Raw genomic sequence first — 25676 nt, 5'->3', positions numbered from 1 at the left:
TTATTATTATTATTAAACATTAAAATGCAAACAGTTAATTCTAAAATGTATAAAACCCGATCACGAAATACATATGAGAACCGATTAAAATGCAGGAATCCACCATAATACGATATTAGCGATTAGAGCTGGCAGTAGGTACTACACGGTATGTAAATTGGTATTTTAAAACAACTCGCAAATCGAGTTATGTTTTTTTTATCAGCATACCTATTGGGTATATTTAAAACTTGTTATACGGTTCTACAAATAAAATATAGACGTATACCATGTGTAGGATTTTATACTATAGATTTAAATAGTAAAATATGAACAAATATACAAACTATTTACAATTACTTAGCTTATCCGACAACGTTGTTCTGCCATATAAATTTCTTTCATACAAAAATACTAAAATCATGATAAAAAAATTATTTGTGGGTAAGGGGGTAGGAGGGCGAAAAAAACTTTATAAAAAAGGAGGAGTTTCTCAATTCGACGCGATTTTGTTCCTATTGAGCATACCATAGCTGAACACCTTATGCACGCCACTGACTGTACCAACGAGGCAGTAACTTCACGCGCACACACAAGTAATGTACAAAAATTGTCCTCAAACTGCGGGACCATAAATCAATGCGATGGCGCCCGCACGATATGTATTCACGCAAATTAACTCGTATATGATTTATTGCATTTGTCTGCACGCCATCTTTAGTATTGCTTGATCACCTAGTATAGTAAGCGGCCTGTAAGTTGCACTATGCGTAGTGACACATTTTCGAGTTTTTTTTTTCGTTCTTTACAAGTTAGGCCTTGACTACAATCTCACCTGATGGTAAGTTATGATGCAATCTAAGATGGAAGCGGGCTAACTTGTTGGAAGGCCAATTGAAATTTGCTATACATATCAATTCTTATGACCCAAATAAAGGTATGTATCGTGAATAGGTAACATTTGAATATGGGGGGCATTTATGGGGGTAAGATGGAAAGTTGAAAAAAAAAACTTTTACAAACTTCATCGTGTGATACATCAAATGAGAGGTCTTGATGAGAGGATTTAAAAAAAGAAATTTTGTAGTTTTTAAATAAATATTTTCCAAGTTGTGCAAGAAAATAGACCTATCCTCCCCCCTTTTAAACCTACCTACCTTACCTACTTACTAACTTTACAATATATAAGTTAGCCCTTGACTACCTGGTGGTAAGTGATGATGCAGTCTAAGAAGGAAGCGGGCTAACCTGTTAGGAAGATGAAAATCCACACACCTTTTCGGTTTCTACGTCATCGCACCGAAACGCTAAATCGCTTGGCGGTACGACTTTGCCAGAAAGGTGGTAACTAGCCAAGGTTAAAGCCTCCCACCAGCCAGACCTGGACCAATTAAGAAAATGTCAATCGGCCCAGCCGGGGATCGAATCCAGGACCTACGTTTTGTAAATCCACCGCGCATACCACTGCGCCACGGAGGCCATACTGATGTTAATTTAATATTTTAGTAACTTTTACCCCATATTTAAACTATCGTCTAATAAATTCGATACAGGAATGGGGAAATCGTCCAGGATTCCCGTGACGTCACCGGCGCCCGGCTCCCGACGCGTGTCGCCCACATGTCCCTTAGGTAACAACTTGGAATACAATCAAAAATGAACTTTATTGTAATTCGATTTGAGTTGTTTTTGGTGTATCATTCAATTATAATGTTAACAAAAACCCTCCGGTATAAAAACTATTGTAAAACTATGGCTGTTGCTAGCAACCAAACATTTAATAACTAAAAATGAGATTTTCTTTTTGATTATAATACTATTTCCATCGATATTCCATAATAATTATCTGTATTAAATATTCCCATGTAATGTAATAGCCGTATAAATAAAATTAAGCAAAAGAAAACAGTAATTAATTAAAAGTCCCATTCATAGTGCTTAATTTTCGTGGCGAGAATTTATTTGCTAAGAATTTAGATTTTCAACAATTGCATTGAACATTATTAAGTAAACAAAATCACACAATAAAAATAAATTAAGAGGATTAGTCTAACACAAAGCAATCGATTACGAGATAAGAACAATTAATCTTAAGGTTTATCTCAAACAAATAACCATTCATGAGAGTGACGTCACATTGTAAAGTTTGACGTACACCTACCTGCCATCGCCGCACGCACCGATCGCAGATCTGCAAGTTGGTGCGATGCACAATGTAGCACTGTAAAAATGCGTTTCAGAGATTTAAAAAGTATAAATAACGTGTGGTGAAAGTTCATAGAATTGGTTTTTAATTTATTACTGCTCTCTATGATAATTATGGTTACTCACCGTACGTCGCTAATACCCGAAAATGTTTTACTCTATTATATAGTTTAACTTATTTATAGGTCGTGTATCATAGATGAAGTTTAGGTGTAGTGTAATGTTATTTCACATTTTTTCAAATAACGTTAAATTACTTAGCTCTTGTTGAATGCCATCTCACCTTCTGGGTTATTCACTAATTTAATTCAACCTATTAAAATAAACATCAAATCAACTGAGAAATGTCATCTACCTACTGATAGCCACAAAGGGTTGTCAGTCGGCACCGGGTGACATTTGTTACATAGGATCTCAATTTAGTATATGTCTATTTCTAATAAACGCCAACGTTAGTGAATTAGGCTGCTGATGTCAAGTTACTATACAGTGCATGATGATAACTTGGAAGAGATATAACTTTATTCTATCGTAACACCAACTCAACTAACTTTACAAATATTTAGTCACAGAGTATTGAGGATTTAGGGAAATTATTATGAAAAAAAAAATATGTGAAACCCAGAAAAAATTTACACAGTGCGTAAAGACCGCATAGGTGTATGATCACCTTTATATATCGATTGATAATAATAATAATTTTCATCTGATAATTTCTGGAATGCCAATTTCACTTACATTGTACGGCATACCTGTAACGAAAATACATTGTGCGAAATTGGTACCTAAGTACTTACAAGCAGGGGTTACAGTTCCGTGCGAGTATTTATAATTTTATTGGTGGGGAGGTGCTAACTGGCGCCAAGTCTGGCTGTTATCAGATCCCTCGATACACTATCGGATGACGTCACAAGCGATCGATATCCGCAGGTTTAAGCATCCGTAACGGTTGGCGATTCCTGGTGATTTGGTAAGGAAATAAATGTTTCAGTTGTTAACAACTGTTTTTCAAATCAGCGACATGCTTTTTATGGGAAAGCTTGTTTATGGAAGTTGTGGTGATTATTGATGATAGTTTGTAGTGTTTCTACCACCGATTCGAAAGAAGGATCTTCTGAGAAGAGAGGACATAATAATCACCACATCTTCACAATAAGAATATTATACATAATTAATCTAATAAACGCGAAGCTGAAGTGGTAATGGGCGGGGCACATAGTTCGAAGAGCAGTTGGACGTTGGGGTCCCATGGTGCTGGATTGCGCGTCCCAGCACTGCGCAGTGTTGGTCGACCCCGGCCCACTAAGTGGACTATATAACGACATCAAACGAGTCGCTGAGATTCGTTGGATGCAGGCGGCCTAGGATCGTAATGTTTGGAAGTCCCTACTTTAGGTTACTTTTATTTGATACATTAACCCTACGCCCCGGTTTAACTGCTAAGGTATTGAATGTAAGTTTATATGAAAATATTTGGAACGAATGGAATTCTATGCGGACGTAACCGCAGGCGTTTGCCAGTATGTTTAATATACGAATAATTAAACCAACACAAACGTTCTAATTTAATCAAAATAAAGCCATTAATTACGATTAATATAGGCATAGTGTGGTAGCCACACAGATTCCGGTGACCTCAAGATAAAGCTTGACCTCGGAGCATTAAATTTTCAACATTTCAGTGACCGAGGCGCTTATCTTAACGAGAACATATGTTAATGGCGCTTTTTAAAAACTAATCTTTAAAGCCGACTACACTCATGCCAACTTGCCGCCGGCTACCGAGTTGAATCGATCTGACTTCGAAGTGGACAAAATTCATTCTTCAAATATTGTTAAGTTAATAAGAATACTAGCAGTGTCATATCAGGCAGACATAATCAAAACCGGGAGCCGCAGCATAAAATTAAGTACTTCACCGCGGCTAGTTGCCTTGACTGGTGACAGAAGCGCTGGATCATATATTGAGCAAAGGATTAGCCTGGCTGTTCAACGCTGAAATGCAGCCAGTATTCTTGCCACCATTCCACGAGGGTAAGATTTGTATAGTCAGTAGGATAAGTTAACTTAGTTTCCAGTATTTTTTGATTTTGAACAATTTCAATAATTGAATTGAAAAGCGTTTATTAAATATGATAAATCAGGGTAGTCATTGCTTTTACAAAGGTTTCATGAATAATTAATTGAATGACAATCTAATCATACAGAAATACTAAAAGCTCAAATGTGCCTAGATTAGTAGTCTAAAATCTGTAAATATGCATGCTTGTAGATCAGAAATAATTATCATTCCATGTGAAGTTGGAACGGATCTGTTGGCACATCTATAGGCGGCTTAACGTTTAGTTATTGCAACAGCTTTCGTCGCTTTTATTTATCTTTTTAATGCGTATCTTAAGAAAAGATTCCCACACTATGGGTTAACGGTTTTACTTTTAATTTATTTATGAGAAAGTATGGGATCTTTCTATCATTGCGGTGGTTGCTACCCAAGTCCTAACTAGGTAAATTGATAAACGAGTTATGAATTTTATTACAGGAGCTATTCTAAGTGTTTACAACACTCTGGAACTTTAGCACTCAGCACACTTGATAGCACATACAACCACAGAACGTCCAGGGTTTAATTTCCAGATTTCCAGGCAATTTATCTAACTTAACATAAATGCAAAAATTTGGAAACTTCGCTTTGAACTACTGAATGAATTTGGATGAATATCCGTTCAGATACCTATTCATCCAAATTCATTCATTAAGTATTATTAAGTAGTTTAATATCATAAAATTATTAGTTAATTTCTTTCTTCTTTTTTAAGTATTTGTTGTCTTTTGTTTATTATGTGTGTGTGTGTCCAAATAAAATAATTTTCTTTCTTTCTATCTTTAGATATAAATCATACTTTAGTCAACAATATGTGTTGACTATGATATAACGCGGGCACTTTAAGTGCATTTTTAATTTCCAAGTTGACTAATCACTAAGGTCAATTCTGTTGATACGCTTTCTCCTATACCGGTGATGTACATACTCATACTTATTACAGGTATATGCAGGTACCTACCATGAAGCGATATAGCATTCCGGTACGACGCTGAAAAAACTCAGCACTAAATAGGTACCACTTCTAGGATATTAACTATAGCCAACGCCCGCGACTTCGTCCGCGGAAGTCCAAGTCGCGCCTTGTACCGGCGGCCGATCAGCACACTCACATATGACATAAATGCGCGTGTAGTTACCTATTTGACCAGTAAGGTTACCGATTTTGTTTATAACAGTACCCCAGACAGACAAGTCTGATTTTGGTTGGTTTGGGTTTAAACGTATTTTGCCTACCTTGATACGTATAGACCCTACCAATTATTTTATTAGTAGCTACAACTACCTACCTACCTGACTTCTCGCTTTTCGGGAATTAGTTTTTGTGTTAATTTCCATGTTACTGATATAGGTAATTCAAGACTAAGCCGCGAGCGAACGCTAGTTTATCAGTAATTTAAACTATTTCTACTAACTACAGCGAAGAAAGGTAGGGTGCACAATTAGCAAACGATTCAAAGTTTTCTTTTTACTAATTAGAGGGTAGGTACTGAAAATTACACGCATTACTATCAATCTAATTTATTGATCTAATAAAGTTACCCATAGAATCTTTTTGAGACATATTTCTGACAATTGAAGTCTGAATGTTATAAACTATCTACTAGCTATGGCAAGAAAGATTTTTGTGCAAAATATGATACTAATTACAAAAACCCTAACTGCAGGGCAGGTAATGAAGACAGTTTGAAGCTCAATACTTTTGTTTTTTTAGTTTGTCCCCAGCAAAGATCTTCGGCAATACAGCCTGTGCAATTGTAGGTATAGTCTTTGAATGTTTAAAGATATTTTAGCTTCTGGACTTGGGTAGATACTAGAGTTATTATAGGGGTAGTATGAGTTGCTACTGTTTTAAAGTTACGTCAATTTAAAGATAGAAATGCTTTTTACTTACCACTCAATCCGAGATCCGACGCCTCCGACGACTCATCGCTAAAAGCAGTTGAGAGCTGGTACAGAATAAGTACCAAGCAGACGCTAAAATTAAACCCCGCCATCTCTATCAATTAATACTAACGCCACTGTATCTAACACGAAATCAACATCACTTCAAAACAATCCACAGTCTCCAAACATCTTTCTGATCACCATCAATGTATTACAAAAAATGTAAATTAATATATCACCAGGTAAGTTTTCACACTAAAATCACAGTTCACATCCACATAGACGACAAAAAAACAATCAAATATTGTTATTATTCAAGTTGTAAAATTGTTTTTCTATTGATAATAAAGTTTAGTAAGCACGCGCGCATAATATTTTCAAATGGAGCGACACATCCTCACTATAACGCAGGTAAAGCTCGACTAAGGATGGCGCCGATTGGCCGATGCGCGATGGGCTTGCGCCATGCGGCGTGCGTCATGCGTGTGTGTGAGACAAGCATGATGAAGAGCGAGCGAGAGAATTGCAAGCTGCGACTAGGGCTGTGATTGTGTCTAATTTTATTTAATGTCGATGGTGCACATAATAATTATTATTGTAGATGAGCATATTCCAAGAATAATCACGTAAAGGAAATGATCTAAATTTGTATGAATCCTTGGCCTAGTCATTCATACTAATATTATAAAGAGATAAAGTGTGTGGTGTTATAAAGTGTGAACCGGATTTACTGAACTGTTTTTGTACATTCCACCAATTCACCATTAGTAAGCTAGGTGTCTTTTGCTATATTTGATCCCTATAGTCTCACAGTAACCGGAACTGCGCTAGTGAAACCTGGGCGTTGGTCTTAGGTATTTATCTTAGGTATTTATATAAATAGAAATGACATCTAAGAATTCATATTTTATTCACTAAAAATTCTATTTTATCAAGAAATACAACACTAATACTTAATATTAGCGAATTTGATGTCGTGGTAAAGTTTGCTGTCGGATGTCATAAGGTCACTCATTTTAATGAACTAATCAGATTAACAAAATACTGAAATAATAATTTGTGGGTACAATGATAGTTGGTATGATGATACGTATAAGTATGAAATCCAACCTAATTTTAAAATTTAAACCAACCTAATTGTTATACATTGAGTAATTAAGTATTTTTGTTAAAAAAAGCATTTGTAAAATTACTGCTGGAAGGGCGTCAATCTGTTATAACCTAAAAACTTCGGTTAACATTAATATCGATTTAATTTTATTTCTTTAAATTTTTAAATGAAATATCACGTGTATCAAAAGGTGAATGAAAAACATCGTGAGCAAGCCTGCATACCAGAGAATTTTTCGAGGAGGCTCGAGTACTAGTACCCAATCTATTCAATTAAAGCAACAACGGCATACAAAGCTATAAAATAATACAATATTTTTTTTACATGGATATAGTGAGATAATGTGAGATGTTACAAGATAAAAAGAGAAGATTTGGCCCGAAACAAGTCCAACATTGATTCTATTTTCCAATGTGACAAAATAAATGCGAATAAAATCGCTACCAGCGAAAAACGAAATTATTAAAAACTATTTTGTATTAAAAGTGGCTATCGATTAATCATTAAAGACTTGGTACAACTCTACCGATAGACAAGAGATACAAACTTATAAAAGAATGCAACCGCAGTTATAGACTCTATTACATTATGATAAAGTGTAAACTCATTTGATAACATGTCAAGTGGGTTTTAAAAATTGGTGAAGCGCCAGGCATTTTGTAGCCGGGCGCACGGTGCATTCTTTTATTTATGTTTCTGTTGAGTTTTTTTTGCAACTTTCTTTATATCTATTATTTGTCTATTAAAATTGGCCTCGGACACTACCATTTTTTACACTACTTGAAAATTTAAAAGTATTTTTGTCTACCTAGTACTACCTATATTATTTTACACAATAGGTATATCCGTTATTTTAATTAGTACGTAGGATAGGTACCTACCTAAAGACTTACAATGGATTAGGACAAATTAGTCATTATATTTAGAACTTTTTAAAGATAATGTTACTTTTAAAGTAGGTAGGTATATAGGTAAGTATCTACTTTTAAGTCCTTATGTGTGAACCAGTAGGTAGGTACGTAAGTAAGTACTTGGAAGGCGGTAGGTAATTATAATTACTAAGTAATTAGATTCTTACCTACTTGCACTAGGTATATGCTTACTAGGATTAGGTACTTTAGTATCATAAGGATTGAAGACTCATTACCAACCTATATTTGTACAACAAGTAGTCCATACCGTAGTTAAATACCTTGTGCATACCATCGAATTTAGTGAAGTTGCTAATTAGGGACAGAAAAAAAAATGCCTCAAGTTGATTGTCAAAATGTCTTCAAAAGATTAAAAAGAAAATGAACGAAGTTGGATTGGATAAAGGAGAGACAATAAAAATTCAAAGGTTTGAAAATCGAACGCATCATTCGAAATTCGAAGCTGCGCGTGTACGGAGGTAAAAAACAAAGGCATGCATTGCACGAGGCCTTTGTTAGCGGGCCGGAATGCGTCCGTTTCGTAGCCGGGTACGTTTGGATACTGTGACCATAAATTTTATGTTCGTAGCTACTTGTCTCATCTTATGCATAGTGGTAAAACTTCTATCCATAGGTACTCGTTACTATACGTAAACTGTAATAGGTATTTCGTAATTTTATAAATGCGAAATTAAGTGTAATTTCTCCTTTTCACGGCTAAAGAGATAGGTACATAGATGTATCGGTAGTGTAGGTAATTGGATCTTGGAGCATAATTTAGACTACCTACTATTAAAAGTATTTTTAATCCCAGAAAATCCCAGGTTCCATCGGGATTTGTAAAAAACAGAATTTCACGTGTACGGTATCGCGGGAATCCTCTAGCTAGCGAGGAATTCAAAATAAGAACCCTAAGGTCTAGTTCGGACTTCTTTAGTATTTTAGTCGAGTACGAACGATTTTTGGGCGGTAAATCCAAAATTTGTTTTCTTTTTTTTAAAGAGTATTTGCCATATTTTGAAATATGACCAATATTCCCATTCCCCTCCAACTAGTAGGGAAATACTGTTTTAGGAGTGGGTACGACCATAGACCAACGGGGCGGGGATCGAACCACCTCCCCTCCGTGATGAGTCCGAACGCTCTAATCGTTGAGCTATTGAGGCTTTTGAGTATCTATAATTTGATTATGATGTTTTTTAAATGTAATTTAAATTGAGCTCTTATATTAATATAAACCGTGGTCACCCTACTCCTCCTGTATTATAATGACGTTTAATGACTCCTTCTCGGTTACCGACTCATTCGGAATACGTAAACGTTCGGGATTTATAGCATTCTTTGGGAACGTTTTACTTTTTATTAATTGCTCGCTGATTGTTTTCATTTTGGGGCGAATTTTGTAGGAACGTTCGGGTATTTTTACTTTATTTTTAAAATAGCTTCTGTCTTCGACATTGTTGGAAACCAAATGGTTTTAAAGATAATCATTGTTTTAAATTCATTAGTATTAAATGTGACATTTTTTAATACATAAACTGTAAACATAAACGCACAAATAACAAAGATTTTAGTAATTTTGTTTGAACGCCCATTCAAATGTAACGATCATAATGTACCTACGACGTCATTAATTCGTACCAATAGGTATGGAGTGTATCGGGGATTCGCGGCAGCGCCGCAAATTTGACTTTTTAAATCCCTGTAGCTCGGAAAGTAATGATCGCGGATACCCTGTTACTATTACAAAATTGCTTTACTATTAGCATACTCTTAATTTATATAACAGTTTAAAAAACTGTTTTTTAAATTTCCTATTTCACGGAACAATGATGCTCTACTGGCAGGTCTATTATGTTTATAAGTACTTAATGTATATTTATTGTTACCTACCATTACCTACCATTCAAATAACAAAGTACCGTTTTTCATCGTATTTTCTTTTATGTGGTAATCTAACAAAGTTATTTCAACGAAATGACCATAACTACGCCAATTTACATCAAGTGATGTTTTATTTTTACGATCATCTATGATTATATTTAATAGAAATTACGTAAACAGAGGTTTTTCGTTAAAATAAAGTTAAGTACTAATTTCTACTAAGCTTTACTAATGCCACTTTACGTAAAATTACGATAATTATACGTTTCGTTGAAAATATATATTTTTTTATTCTTTACAAGTTACAATTACTTACTATCTCACCTGATGGAAAGTGATGATGCAATCTAAGATGGAAGTGGGCTAACTTGTTAGGAGGAGGATGAAAAATCCACACCCCTTTCGGTTTCTACACGACATCGTACCGGAACGTTAAATCGCTTGGCGGTACGTCTTTGTCGGTAGGGTGGTAACTAGCCACAGCCGAAGCCTCCCACCAGCCAAAAAACGATGTTCGTTAATTATTTTAGTTGTACAGTGATATAATAGTTGCAGAGAATAAAAATGCTTGCCTATAGCACTCGGGGATAGTTATTCCCTTCCCAACATTGAAATAATTTTAAATCGGTTAAGTAATTTTAGAGCTTATTCAATTCAAACAAACAATTCGCAGATTTTTTTTTGAGAAATAAAATATCACGTGTCTCAAACGGTAAAGGGAAACATTGTGGGAAACCTGTATACCTGACGCTAGCCACAAACGGTCAATTATTCTTACGTTTCTGTAGCACCCACGACTATAATTATTGATCGTGTGTTGGTCACTGCGTACATGACTTGTATAGTATGTCGCGTGGGTACTGTCGTTTGCTTTTCAGAAACGTGAGAATAATTGACCGTCAATGGCGACCTTGAGAATTTTCTTGATTCTCTAGGTGTGTGAAGATCCCATTAAGATGCCTACGGCAGTTAGGCAAAGTAAATATATTGTATACTGTGACTTAAGTACACAATTAGAAAGTAGCCTTAAGTGCCTGTTTCTCAATGCAAAACAAAATATTCAAATATCAATGCTGCTTGGCAGAAGTAAGCAAGAAATAGTTCGTCTTGCTGTTAATGCTTCTTGTCTGAAGCCCTTGTCAAAAACCCTATGCATGCTACGCCTCATACCTCATAGTGCAGGTATAACAAATTACCACGACTACGGTCCCGGTATTTGATCACAAAAAGCACTTCACAATAAAACAAAGGAGACTCAAAATTCCCACTTAAAGCTTAATTATAGTGGAGACATTCGACGAAAGCTATGTCTGCTCGAAGCCACTAAACATGCGAGCTTATCCACATGATATTTTTTAGACAGACAACAATCTATACTAATATTATAAAGCTGAAGAGTTTGTTTGTTTGTTTGTCTGATTGAACGCGCTAATCTCAGGAACTACTGGTCCTATTTGAAAAATTCTTTCAGTGTTAGATAGCCCATATATCGAGGAAGGCTATAGGCTATATATTATCCCCGTATTCCTACGGGAACGGGAACCATGCGGGTGAAACCGCGCGGCATCAGCTAGTTTTTCATATTGAAAGTGAAACAATCATTTATTATGAATGAAACAAAATACGCTTTACAGCCCGCTGAAGTTTAAGAGCTGGCTACCCTTGCTGGATTTTATATAATATCTCTGTAAAGGCCTGGCTGGCTTTCCATAGCACAGATAAGGCTGGCCTAGCCCACTACCCCGGATTAATTAATATAAAAAAAATATAATAAAAAAATAATCGACTTAACTAAAAAGCGAAAAATAACATCGTATGTGCTACCTTTTCAGTTTACTCAGTGCGATCAGTTTGAAGGTAGTGTTGTGGTAATTAAAGCCTTTTCTGAAAGAACTGTCTGCAAATCCTAAAGTTAGTTATCATTTTTGTCGGTATGTATTTTATATTTCTTACATAGGTAATATTATTATTCCAAAGAAATATTTTCCGAAGTACGCTTTAAATTTAAATGCTATTCACCCACGAATGCGATTATAAATTAACTATTTTTTTGTATAAGTGAATATTTATGTATACAAAGATGAATATTCAAAAATAGGGTTTAGTGACATTATTGCATGTGTTTCATACATTTACAAATAGTATCTAGATTATAAATAAAATAGCCGTGATAGCCCAGTGGATATGACCTCTGCCTCCGATTCCGGAGGGTGTGGGTTCGAATCCGGTCCGGGGCATGCACCACCAACTTATCAGTTGTGTGCATTTTAAGAAATTAAATATCACGTGTCTTAATCGGTGAAGGAAAACGTGCGTGTGTGAAGTGTGCCAATTCGCATTGGGCCAGCGTGGTGGAATATTGGCCTTACCCCTCTCATTCTGAGAGGAGAGTCGAGCTCAGCAGTGAGACGAATATGGGTTGATGACGACGAAATAAAAATATAAATAAAGTTAAATTACATTAACAAGACCAAATTACTTAAAGTAGTAACAGGTAAGTCTATTAATAAAACTTTTGAACAAAATAAATTAATTTGCGCCGCACATTTCATAGCCACATATGAAATGGCGCCTGTCCTAACAAGTTCCTTATCAGTGATCTAGTTGAGCAGATAACAGTAAAAGTTACAGCTAAGTAAACAATAGTGTTGGACCGACACTGGCCACTCGCCTTTTGTGTTATACGCAGATAAGTGGTGGTAGAGCTGCTTTTAAGTGGTCTATTGTCTATAGCTTTGTAGGCAGGTAGGTACTCGTACCTACTTGCTTAGTTCAGGGCATCTTTCAAAGGCAAGTACAAGGAAATAGACAATGTTAACAAGTTCTAGTCATGTTCTAGTATATTGCCCTGTTTGTAGGTACCTACCAAATAGGTAATACCTACTAATCTATACTAATATTATAAAGGTGAAGTTCTGAAGAGTTTGTTTGTTTGGTTGAACGCGCTAATATCAGGAACTACTGCACCGATTTGAAAAATTCTTTCATTATTAGATAGCCCACTTATTAAGAAAGGCTATAGGCTATATTATCCCCGTATTCCTACGGGAACCTGAACCACGCGGGTGGAACCGGCGTGCGGCGTCAGCTACTGATGTTTTAATTGAATTTACAATAGTATAGGTTTAGGTTAGGGGTTTTCTATAGGTTTTGTTCTTACAATTTTGCTGGTAATGGGGATGATGACTAGGTTTGAATATATTGATTTTTGTGATACATTCGGGTAAATAAGGTCAATGTTAACTAATTTATTCATAAAAAGCAAAGATTGTCTAGATATTTGGAAAATAAATAAGATTATAAAATTCAAAACCTATTAAAAATCTTTTATCGTAATTAGATGAAAATTCATACAGTTTTAGCTTCCTTGCATTAAATGTGACATTTTTTAATAAATGAACTAAAAACATAAACGGACAAATAAAAAAGATATTAGTAATTTTATTTGAACGCCCATACAAATATATGAAGCGTCCGCGGCGCGCGCGTTACTTTTCCAAAATTGTTTTACTATTAGCATACTCTTAATTTATATACAATTTAAAAAACTGTCATCATCCCTAGTAACGATACCTTAGGTTGCTTAGAAGCACGAGGTATTTTTTATTCTTTACAAGTTAGCCCTTGACAATCTCACGTGAAGCGGGCTAACTTGTTAGGAGTATGATAAAAATTCACACCCCTTGTACATCTGCCGCGCATACCACTGGGTTGTTGTCACAACAAAACAACAAAATGTTCTAAGATAATATGAACTTAATACATAATAATATGTCCGAAAAGTTTTCTCTAGAAAAACTTCAAGCAAGTAAAACAAAAAGCACAATTGCTCGGAATAATAACGCAGGCGTCAAAAATTCAAACTGCGAATTAAAGAACTTTATCTATTTGATTTATCTTGGAGTAAGTACATAATATTTATATTTACAGAATTTGTCTGGTGTGGCTATGACCATGTTTAGGTATTTCTAGCAGCAAAAATAATATCGTTGTGTGTCTTTATCTATTTATGTTTACAAAAAAATAATTAAACAACATCCTCTATAGCTACAGAAACAATAACCAAATATTTTGCAGGAGTTGTTTTTTTTTTCGTTTTTATTGTTGTTATTTTTTTTTACATATAGGTATATAATATTATTGATTATCTTACTCTCCTATCTAATTAAAAATCTCGTCTGTCAAGTACTAATAACAGTATAAATCGCAATACATTGTCTTGGGTAAAGAACTTACTAGAGATATTTGGATAGTTTATTTATCTCAAACGTCGCAAACTCATCCCCGATCAGCTGTTGGCTATTCTGCAACGATATTTTTATAACTCGCAAATGCGAGTTTCGAATTCACCTCTATCTCTCTCTGTTTAACACGATACTTTTTATGGAGAAAGATAGGGGTAAATTCGAGACTCGCACTTGCGAGACAAAACACGCCTGAAAATCAACGCTATAGTTATTTAGCTGTAGCCTTAGATTGTTAGTTTTTTACTTTGATTACGTATATATAATCAAAGGTGTTTTACTGTATTCTGAGGCTGTAGCATAGAGCTGAGGCAGCACCCCATTCAGCCGAAGCCTTAGTATTAAGTTAGTAGCAAGTCTCATGTTTTCTTTTGTTTAAATTTTATGTTTTTGGCTGAATTAATGATTTTATGATTATTATTATTACTGTAAGGGTGTGTTTGTCAATAAAATGATTAGCGTAGTAGGGTGTGTGTGAGTTAAACCTATCTCTCAGTTTGTCGCAAGGCAATAAATACTATTTTTTTCTTTGATGCTATCATGTAGTATTTCGGTGGAAACTTGGGCTGTGCTGAGGTCTTTGCAGAGATGCCGGATCGACTACAGGTACACCCAAGTGTTGAAGTATTTGTATGAAAGCGCCACTATGTCAGTGATGACTTACGGATCCGAGACTTACGACGAACTATGGGCCTTAGAAGAAGGCTCAAAGTCACTCAGCGGGCGATGGAGCGTGCTATGCTTGGGGTTTCTCTGCGTGATCGAATCAGAAATGAGGAGATCCGCAGACTAAAGTCACTGACATAGCTCAGCGAGTCGCGAAGCTGAAGTAGCAGTGGGCAGGTCACATAGTTCGAAGAGCCGATGGACGTTGAGGTCCCAAGGTGCTGGAATGGCGACCCCGCACCGGAAAGCGCAGTGTTGGTCGACCTCCCACTAGGTGGACCGAAGACATCAAGCGGGTTGCAGGGAGCCGCTGGATGCTGGCGGCTCGAGACCGTTTTGTTTGGAAGTCCATGCAAGAGGCCTATGTCCAGCAGTGGACGTCCATCGGCTGACAATGATGATCAATGATGATCATGTGGTATGTCAGTGTTACCTAACTACCTAGTTGGTACAGTGGTTAGCATATGACCAGTGACCACGGACCACGAGTTCTTGTTCTAGGTATTCACAGATTAACACCGGCTCAGTAAAGCTAAATAAAACATAATAATATAGGTACACATACTTGTAGGACCTTGAAAAATATATTTCTTTCTACTAGGTACCATTCGAAAATCTACTCAGTACCATATCACAAAGCTATTCAGCTTCCATAACAGAATAAACAAAACGTAGGAGGATGTAAAAACTATGCCCAACTCCAAATATACCTAGGTATATTGTTTACCATTTTTTTTTGGTACAAAACTATTGTTAAATTAATTTGGACGGTCTTCATGGGTATCAGTTGCTGGTTTTGGAGGTCGTTTGGGACCTCGATGTGTGGTCGTGGATGGTGTTGTCGTTGTTGTTGTGGTGGTTGTAGTTGTTGTAGGTGTTGTAGTTGTTGTAGGTGTTGTAGTTGTCGTAGATGTTGTAGTTGTTGTGGTTGTCGTAGGTGTTGTGGTTGTCGTAGGTGTTGTGGTTGTCGTAGGTGTTGTAGTTGTAGTAGGTGTTGTAGTCGTTGTCGGCGTAGTTGTAGTTGTCGGCGTAGTTGTAGTTGTAGGCGTAGTTGTTGTCGGCGTAGTTGTAGTTGTAGGCGTAGTTGTTGTCGGTGTAGATGTAGTTGTAGGCGTAGTTGTAGTTGTAGGCGTAGTTGTTGTCGGCGTAGTTGTAGTTGTAGGCGTAGTTGTTGTCGGCGTAGTTGTTGTTGGCGTAGTAGTCACGGCTGCTGTTGTTGGTTCCGGAACGGCAGGCGGTGGCTCCGTTGTAGTAGTCGTTGTTGTCATCGTCGTTGTCGGTGGCGGTCTTTCTTCTGTTGTTTTTACCGTGGTTGTCGTTGTTGTTGCCTCCGTTGTAGGTGTTGTTATCTCAATAGTCGTCGTAGGTAACTTCCGTGATAGCCTCTGTGTTGGACGTCTGGTTGTTCCTTCTAATATTAGTTTCACTACACTTAATGGCATCCAGTGTCCTGGCATATCGGCTTCGACAGGGTTGGCAATGAATATCAATGGGTCTTTCTCAGCGTGTGTCGTACTAAACGCGAAGAATGCTATCAAAATCGTTCTATACATGTCGTTTAAGCTTTCGAATTAAAAAGTTATTATGAGTCTGAAATACAAAATATTTAAAAAAATTAACCTTCTTTGAACTGAAATCGAAATTGAATGGAATGAAATGTTTTTTTACGAGTATTAATTATTTATTTGCCTGATTTTGTAGTCTGACGTTGAATATTCTTTAAAATATTTTAAACAACGTATACACAAAATATTGTTAATTTTCAACAATATTACATAATTAGGAACCTACATAAGAAGGTACATACATAATATTATTGTAATAAATAGGGATGATGACAGTTTTTTAAATTGTATATAAATTAAGAGTATGCTAAAAGTAAATTAGTTTTGTAAAAGTAACAGGATATCTGCGATCATTACTTTCGGAGCTACAGGGATTTAAAGAGTCAGATTTGCGGCGCTGCCGCGGATCCCTGAAAAGCGCTCCATACAAAATGGCACGAATAAGTGACGTCATTGGCTCGCTGATCGTTAGATTTGTATGGGCGTTCAAACAAAATCGCATATCTTTGTTATTTGTGCGTTTATGCTTATAGTTTATTTATTGAAAAATGTCACATTTAATGTAAGGAAGCTAAAACAGTATGAATTTTCATCTAATTACGATAAAAATAAATTAATAGATTTTGAAATTTTATAATCTTATTTATTTTGCAAATATCCAGACAATCTTTGCTTTTTATGTATAAATTAGTTAACATTGACCTTATTTAAACGAATGTATCATAAAAATCAATATATTCAAACCTAGTCATCATCCCCATTCTAGTAAGTTATTGGTAAGGTATACATTTTCACCTATAAAGTTTTGTAGTGGTTATTTACCCAAAGAAGAGCTAAAACAGTAATAACTTACTTTGTTCTATGTAACATAATCCCTTGTAGATTTATTGTGTACATGTTTTTGGTACCTAAGACTGAAGTAGGTACAAAATAAAATTAATATTATTTCGGAAATCAATTCATGGAAATGAAATAAAGGTTCGCGCGTAAATGATTCTTTTTGCTGTGACTGAAATTGAGCGTTAATTTTATTGCATTTTGTGATTACAATTTGTAATATAATACGTACATTTTTATTATTTCAATACATGAGTTGTTTAATAAATCACCATTCTTTAAATTACCTACTCATCCGTAACTCGGGTTGCGGAAAATTTACGCCGAGCCTTAGACAAATAACCTATAGACCCAAAACACCTAACAATTTTTCACTCCAAACGTAAGCCACTTTTGTGACTATATGAGCGTAAGAGCTAAGAAAATTACCTTACATACATAACGTAGCGTCGCGATGCGTCAAAAGCTCTTATTTCGGGGTACTTTTACGCACCCCCGTATTTTTGAAATCGGTCCAGTAGTTTTTGGGCCTATTCATTACAAACAAACATACAAACAAAGTTTTCCTCTTTATAATATTAGTATAGAAGTATAGACTAATGGTGTGTATCAGGATGTTACAAAATCACCTGATGGTAAGTGATGATGCAATCTAAGATGGAAGCGGGCTAACTTGTTAGAAGAAGTATAAAAATCCACACCAGCTTCGGTTTCTACAGGACATCGTAATGAAATTCTAAATCGCTTGGCGGAACGTCTTTGCCGGTAGGGACCACCCTATCGGCAAAGACGTGCTGCCAAGCGATTTACACACAATAGTACAGCAGTTGGGCCGATTGAGGTTTTCTTAATTGGTCTAGGTGTGGCAGGTGGGAAGATTCGGCCGTGGCTAGTTACCAAAACACGGCCGAAGCCGGAAATCAAACCCAGGACCTCCGTCTAGTAAATCCATCGCGCACACCACTGCGCCACAGAAGCCGTCTAAATTTCCTTGGAATCCTGGAGAAGCGCCATCTACTTTCGGATTATGTTTTCTCTTGTTAAAATAAGATGGCGCTCTTTCTATATAAATTAAGGTGGTCTAAGTGAAAACATGACTCAAGTCAACCGAAGCGACTCAACCTTAATTTTGTTACGGTATAATCACTATTACTAACCCATATACGGCTCACTGTTAAGTACGAGTCTCCTCTCAGGATGAGAGGGGATAGGCCTTAGTCCACCACGCTGACAAAATGCAAATTGACAGATTTCACACACCAAGAGAATTAAGTAAATTCTCAGGTATGCAGGTTGCCTCACGATGTTTTTCTTCCCACCGTTTGAGACACGTGATATTTAATTTCTTAAAATGCACACAACTGAAAAATTGGAGGTGCATGCCCCGGACCGGATTCGAATCTACGCCCTCCGAATCGAAGGCCAGATATCCACTGGGCTATCACGTCACTCGGTATAGTATTACTTACCATTAAACTACATATTCTTATAGCTATGCTATAATTATAATTATTAGGTGCCTACCTAAGTACGTTGGTAGGTGCTACCTAAAAATCGGTTATTTATAAATCGTAACTTCGTGTATTTAGATCTGTCAAATTGCCCTTTTTTGCAAGAAATTTGTTATACCTAAAAATTAAATACCTAAATCATATTTTCTTATAAACATTTATTTTATAGGTAATTTATTATTTTTCGTTCAGATTTTCGGGTCGCTCTTTAAACGGCTTATTCTTATTACCACGTTTCGGAACTAGTCTAGATGTTGTAGGTTTCTTCGTTGCCGACGTAGTACTTGTTGGTGTTGTTGTTGTTGGTTCAGTTGTTGTAATCGTGGGTGCAGCAGTCGTGGATGCAGCAGTCGTAGGTACAGTAGTTGTGGGTGCAGCAGTTGTGGGTGCAGCAGTCGTGGGTACAGTCGTTGTGGGTGCAGCAGTCGTAGGTGCAGCAGCCGTGGGTGCAGCAGTCGTGGGTACAGTCGTTGTGGGCGCAGCAGTCGTAGGTGCAGCAGTCGTGGGTATAGTTGTTGTGGGTGCAGCAGTTGTAGGTGCAGCAGTCGTGGGTGTAGCAGTCGTGGGTACAGTTTTTGTGAGTGCAGCAGTTGTAGGTGCAGCTGTCGTGGGTGCAGCAGTCGTGGGTACAGTCATTGTGGGTGCAGCAGTCGTGGGTACAGTTATTGTGGGTGCAGCAGTTGTAGGTGTAGCAGTCGTGAGTGCAGCAGTCGTGGGTACAGTCGTTTTGGGTGCAGCAGTCGTGGGTACAGTCATTGTGGGTGCAGCAGTCGTGGGTACAGTCGTTGTGGGTGCAGCAGTCGTGGGTACAGTTATTGTGGGTGCAGCAGTTGTAGGTGTAGCAGTCGTGGGTACAGTCGTTGTGGGTGCAGCAGTCGTGGGTGTAGCAGTTGTGGGTGCATTCGTCGTATGTTCTTTAGTCGTAGGTGCAGTAGTAATGGGTGCAGCTGTCGAAGATGCAGTTGTCGTGGGTGCAATCGTCGTGGTTGCAATAGATGTCGCTGCGGTTGTTGTAGTTGTGGCTTGAGGCATTCTAATGGTATTTGCTGATGTTCTTATCGTTGTCATTGTACTTGGAGGTGTATTGATGTCTTCTGGAGTCTTTAATTTTGTTGTTGTAACCGTCGTTGATGTTGTCTTAGGTTCTGTGGCTGTTGTTAACGTCGTAACCGTTGAGATAGATTTAAAAAGTAATTTTACAGGTGGACTGGATTCTGTAGTCCTACCAAGTATTATTTTGACTATACTCAAGGGCATCCAATGGCTAGGCATATCTGCTTCAACAGGATTAGCGATAAAGATCAATGGATCTTTTTCTGCATTTATCGTCATCGCAAAGTAGAGTACTATCAAAATCGGGTTATACATGACGAGATTTAAATTATGAACCTGAAATGAAAATAACAAAAGGACTAATAATAAATATTAATATGAACTAGATGTTAAAATTTTAAGTTCTTTTCACTTACATCGATTTTTGTATGGGAATAATCCGATGTATTATAATTGTAGACATTTTTAGCACCTAAAACGGACCCTTGTACAAACTATCGTTTATAAAACGTTAAAAGTAGTCATAGTTTGTAAAATCAATTATGTCTTGGGCGTAGAAGTTGTAAAATTGTGCCATACTTTTATTACTTATTTGTAATTATAAACGTAGGCTATTGTTATAATCGAATTTTATGAGAAAATGAACAAATTTTCAGTGAAAAATGTTTAAGAGCTATAAGCTCTTCAAGATCAAGATAATTTTTAATTTCAGATTTACTCGTAGTGTTAGTTATAGGCAAATAAATGCTCTAGTTGGCAAACGTTAAACAATATGGGTTGTGTGTAACATGCGATCATGAATTTTGACTGTAATTAATTTGTCCACTAATTTGAGCAAAGTTGGCCGTTCTTGGGCAATGTCTGACCAACATTCAATCATGCATTGGTGACGACGAGGCGATGCTTTAAATTATTCTTAAATTCGTTCTATTATTATTGAAGAATTATTAAGTTAAACAAATTTACCATTTAAATGTATTTAATAATTACTAAAAACAGTGGGAATATGTACTAGCAACAATAAAACTATTCAGTCTTGGAGAAATAGGTCACCGATCTATATGGTCGTTGTCTGTGAATTCGAAATCACTTGTCAATCTATCTTCTATTGGAGGGAATACGCAGTCAAGGTCGACGTATAGCTGTATTTGGACTGTGAGTTTGTCCACTATTTTTGCAAACGTTGGCCGATCTTGGGCATTGTCTGACCAACATTCGGTCATGAGTTGATAGAGACTCGGGGAAGCTCGAATCGGTTTCGGTAGTCTGCCCCCGGTTGTGAGGAATTGCGGGATGTGTTGGTTACTCAGGTCTGCATAAGGGAATCCACCTGAAAATAGGAAAGATTATAATATAGTTTTTTTTTTTTAAATTCTTTACAAGTTAGCCCTTGACTACAATCTCACCTGATGGTAAGTGATGATGCTATCTAAGATGTAAGCGGGCTAACTTGTTAGGAGGAGGATGAAAATCCACACCCCTTTCGGTTTCTACACGGCATCGTACCGGAACGCTTACGCTTGGCGGTACGTCTTACGGCGTTCGGCCGAAGCCTCCCACCAGCCAGACCTGGACAAATTAAGAAAATCTCAATCTGCCCAGCCGGGGATCGAACCCAGGACCTCCGTTTTGAAAATCCACCGCGCATACTACTGCGCCACGGAGGCCGTCAAAAATACTTAGAATTTAACCATTAGATTGAAATTACTTAGTTAATTTTACCAAAAAAAATTTTGGTAATTAAGGGAATAAAAATTAAAAATAGTTGGGTCCAGTATGAGTCCGGGGTATAATAATTGCAACCGGTATTGAAGACGCGTGGTGGGTTTAAACTTAAAGTCTCATTAAGTCTAGGGAAAGACTGATCGAGGCCAGTAGTGGGCGGTTAATGATAAGCGTCCACATATTCACATCGTACGTATCGGACGTATCGGATCAAATGCATCGTAGTATTCTTTGGATAGAGTCGTATACAAGTGCGTCCACTGATCCGCATCGTACGGATCGCACGAATCTATTAAAAATCGATTTATTTCCGTCCGATACGTACGACCGGGATATGTCGACGCCTACCATTAAATAGGGTGATGATGAAAAAAAAATTAATTCCAGTTTACTAATCATCATTAGTTAGATACAATACATAAGCCCCCTTAATCTGACCCTGTTGCAATCCGTTTTAAGTAACTACTAAACTACCTCTCTGCCAAATTGCATCTTTGTATATCAAGCGGCTTTCCTAATTTAGAAAATATAAACTGACCGAGCTGAAAATCGAACCTAGGACCATCACTACGAACTGCGCTAGGTTTATTAAGTTTCGATTTGTTTACCTAAAGTGGCAATCTCCCACAGCAGTACTGCGAAAGCCCACACATCGCTGGCACTGCAGTATTTAGCATTGAAGATAGCCTCAGGCGCCAACCAGCGGAGTGGAACCGGCTTGGACTTGGAGTGGATGACGTACACTCCTGACCTGGAGAGGCCGAAGTCTGCCACCTTCAGCAGTCCAGCGCCGTCTACCAGGATATTCCGGGCTGCTAGGTCCCTGGAATATAGGAAATGTTCTGGTTAAACGGATGATTCATCAATATAAATAAAATTGAAATGTCTGTCAGTGATTGCGAAATAACTAGTATAATAATATAGAGTTAAGGATTATTTAGACAATGAAAAAGCTTGGTATTTAATGTTATTAGGTATGCAAAATCAAGCATGGCTATGCTTGGAGTTTCTCTGCGTGATCGAATCAAAAATGAGGAGATTTGCAGACGAACCAAAGTCACTGACATAGCTCAGCGAGTCGCGAAGCTGAAGTGGCAATGGGCAGGCCACATAGTTCAAAGCGCCAATGGACGTTGGGGTCCCAAGGTGCTGGAATGGCGACTCCGCACCGGAAAGCGCAGCGTTGGTCGACCCCCCACTAGATGGACCTAGGACATCAAGCGGATCGCAGGAAACCGCTGGATTCTTCGGTTCGAGTCCGTTATGCTTGGAGGTCCATGCAAGAGGCCTATGTCCAGCAGTGGACGTCCAACGGCTGATAATGATGGTGATGATGATGATGAGCAATCTAACAATTACCTACTACTTATTAGGCTTGCATATTACGAGTTATTTTGCATATAAGGGTTCAGAAAAGAGGGAAACTCCGTGACAATTATTTGCCCAAAATTCCTCAGTGCCTGAAGACGAAAGATTTTGAAGAATGCATTTTGCCAGTGATAACAATGGCATGTACGGAACCGAAGTTTGGTCGCTAACTATGACCGTCTAAGATAGTTGAGTCACTCAGCAATAGAGCGAGTTACACGTATGCTTAGAATATTTCTGCGTAAAACCCAAAAGAGTAGTTAAAAAATCGATATAATTTTGTATCGTCATCGTTAATAAGCTAACAACCCATATTCGGTTCACTGTTGAGCACTAGTCTCCTCTTAGAATGAGAGGGGTTAGATTAAAAGTCAACCACGCTGGCTCAATGCGGGTTGGCAGAAATTGGCATTTCCCCAATTTCAGGTAGAAAAAAAATTACAGGGATAAGTATCTACCTTATTGGTAGGTACTTATTACAGTAATATAACAATTAATTATTAATATAATTTAATATCTCTTGAAATCAAATTAAATGTGATTACAAGTAGTTACGCAAGAACTTATCTACCTATCCGCCCGAACATCAGCTCAGCCTAATTTTAGATCCTTGTTATTTCCATTACGCACACGCAACTTTTAATCTTATGACTGAAGTAATAAGGTCTGATTTACCTTAGGAGAACAGTGTACTTAAGAACTTTTGCGGATTTAGGCCGAATTCGGTAACCAGGTACCGGTTGCTTAGCAACGCATAACAAGCTGGATACTCCGAGACTTTTTTAGATGAATTCCTAGTGAGAGTACGCGATCTGTTTATAAGATGTTTCTTCAATTGTAGACTGAGAGCCTAGACTTTCGTTTCTCAAGTACTTATTATACAGGATACTAAAATATACTCAGGGACACAATTATCCGCCCACTTTAATACGACACAAGTTTATTAAAGTGGGCGGATAATTGTGCCTCTGTGTATACAATCAAGCATTTTTGAAATTATTGTCTGTCTGTCTGTCTATTTTGATCCGCCTAATCTCTGGAACGCCAGGACCGATTTTAATGCGGCTTCCACTGGAAGATAGAGGAGGTTATTTAGTAACTTACAGGCTACTTTTTATTCCGGAAAATTAATGGTTTCCGTGGGATTTGTGAAAAACTGAAATATACGTGACGAAGAAGCAGGCGTTGCCGGCGAAAATTTTAATAATAATATTCCCTGTCGCGTCACTTATACTATGTGCGCTGCAGCATGGTGCGGGTGACGGTTGCCTGTATGATGTTCATAATACGTACTGTTATTGTGAATCGCGGCCAACTTTCAAGAGTGAAACGAACTGTCACCCGCACTATGCTACAGCGCACGAACTGTAGCTTCCCTGTATAGTATGAGACATAGCCACGGCATCATGATTAAAAATAATTAATGGATTTCCCTTCATACGGTACACGGTGTTTATTAACCCCGTACTAAAACTTTGATTGTGGCGGCAGGAGTCTTTTTGACCCCATATCTTTTTAACTTAACTTATCTTTATTCTTTACAATAATTATACGTGTGACACGTGTTAACACATTGTTTTTTGTAAACAAATCATTTGTCAGGTTCTAATAATTCAAAGAGCCGTGATAGTTCAGTGGATATGACCTCTGCTTCCGATTCCGAAGAATGTGAGTTCGAATCCGGTCCGGGGCATGCACCACCAACTTTTTAGTTGTGTGCATTTTAAGAAATTAAATATCACGTGTCTCAATCGGTGAAGGAAAACATCGTGAGGAAACCTGCATACCAGAGAATTATCTTAATTCTCTGCATGTGTGAAGTCTGCCAATCCGCATTGGGCCAGTGTGGTGGACTGTTGGCCTTACCTCTCTCATTCTGAGAGGAGACTCGAGCTCAGCAGTGAGCCGAATATGGGTTGAGGTTCTAATCAACCCATATTCGGCTCACTGAGGGCCTCGAGGGATTTTATAAATAAAAAATAAATAAAAATTACTCAACTCAACCACACAAAGGACTTCTGTAGCTACTTTGTAATCGTACCTGGGAATAATAAAATTATTCCCAAAAAAAAATGTTTCACTGTGATGTACTTACTCGTAGCATGAGTTTTCGCCGCCCGGTTCCGACGGGAAAGGAGATCGACCATTTTGGGCCCAGCCAAGGATTTTATACTATTAGATATGTCACTAACGCGTAAACTGAGCCGTACAAAGGTGGCTAATTGTCTTAATTTCATTTAGTCGCATAGTAAACAACGAAGGTTATTTAAGTAAACAAATAATACTTAAGCTATCGTGAGTGTTATTCATATGAATTTATTTAACGTGGCGCGATCGAAACAAGCAAAGAGTTTGGACCGTACCGCGTTGCAAGAACCAGCTCATGACTAAGGGCCCCGTATGGGTTCAAAACTAGTCGGGTCTACTCCGACGTTGTACCACGTGAGTTTTAGCCGTGTTTCATCATAATATATGAATCACATATTATCCACCCTAATCCCACCAACCCTCATTGGAAAAGCGTGGTGTGTAATCAATTGTGACTTAGTTTTTAAAATAGGTTGATAATGATAAATAAACATCCATAAACAGCCAAGTAAGAACAGTAAATTCCCGGGAAAATCGCTGA

The 25676-nt window shown here is 37.4% G+C and overlaps 4 protein-coding genes and 1 long non-coding RNA gene across 5 annotated transcripts in view; all 5 read right to left on the bottom strand.

Moving 5' to 3' along the window:
• The window catches only part of LOC112048764 (BMP and activin membrane-bound inhibitor homolog), a 103928-nt gene extending 97318 nt beyond the window's left edge, over window positions 1-6610 (bottom strand). Inside the window, exon 1 of the mRNA XM_024086405.2 lies at window positions 6180-6610. Within this exon, the coding sequence (XP_023942173.1) occupies window positions 6180-6282 (103 nt within the window). The 5' untranslated portion in view covers window positions 6283-6610. The remainder of the gene's footprint in view (window positions 1-6179) is intronic.
• Window positions 6611-15617: 9007 nt separating this feature from the next.
• On the bottom strand, window positions 15618-16175 carry LOC112048765 (integumentary mucin C.1-like; the record flags this gene model as incomplete). The annotated part of the gene is made up of 1 exon (XM_052885554.1): window positions 15618-16175. A coding segment is annotated over one exon (429 nt), but the record flags the coding sequence as incomplete, so codon positions are not given.
• Window positions 16176-16177: 2 nt separating this feature from the next.
• On the bottom strand, window positions 16178-17671 carry LOC128198706 (uncharacterized). The gene is made up of 2 exons (XR_008251413.1): window positions 17407-17671; window positions 16178-16578 (listed from the first exon to the last, which is right to left on the bottom strand). It is a non-coding gene; the product is annotated as an uncharacterized LOC128198706 (long non-coding RNA).
• A 1236-nt stretch (window positions 17672-18907) lies between these two features.
• LOC128198705 (salivary glue protein Sgs-3-like) lies at window positions 18908-19633 on the bottom strand. The gene has a single exon (XM_052885269.1). It carries the CDS (start codon window positions 19535-19537, stop codon window positions 19079-19081), a length of 459 nt encoding a protein of 152 aa, XP_052741229.1. The 5' UTR covers window positions 19538-19633; the 3' UTR covers window positions 18908-19078.
• A 1282-nt stretch (window positions 19634-20915) lies between these two features.
• Window positions 20916-25676, bottom strand: part of LOC112048766 (proto-oncogene tyrosine-protein kinase receptor Ret-like) — a 139333-nt gene continuing 134572 nt past the window's right edge. Inside the window, exons 13-14 of the mRNA XM_052885553.1 lie at window positions 22288-22502; window positions 20916-21284 (exon numbers count right to left, since the gene is read on the bottom strand). Coding sequence (XP_052741513.1) covers window positions 21004-21284; window positions 22288-22502 — 496 coding nt within the window. The 3' untranslated portion in view covers window positions 20916-21003. The remainder of the gene's footprint in view (window positions 21285-22287; window positions 22503-25676) is intronic.

Source organism: Bicyclus anynana, chromosome 14, assembly GCF_947172395.1.
Source record: "Bicyclus anynana chromosome 14, ilBicAnyn1.1, whole genome shotgun sequence".
Taxonomy (NCBI): domain Eukaryota; kingdom Metazoa; phylum Arthropoda; class Insecta; order Lepidoptera; family Nymphalidae; genus Bicyclus; species Bicyclus anynana.
The sequence above is the reverse complement of the archived record's forward strand: the minus strand, read 5'-3'. Positions and strand labels throughout refer to the sequence as shown.

Coding starts and splice junctions, on each gene's coding strand:
- LOC128198705 (XM_052885269.1), bottom strand. CDS start 19,537: ATGACTGTACCCACGACTGCTGCACCCACGACAGCTGCACCTACAACT.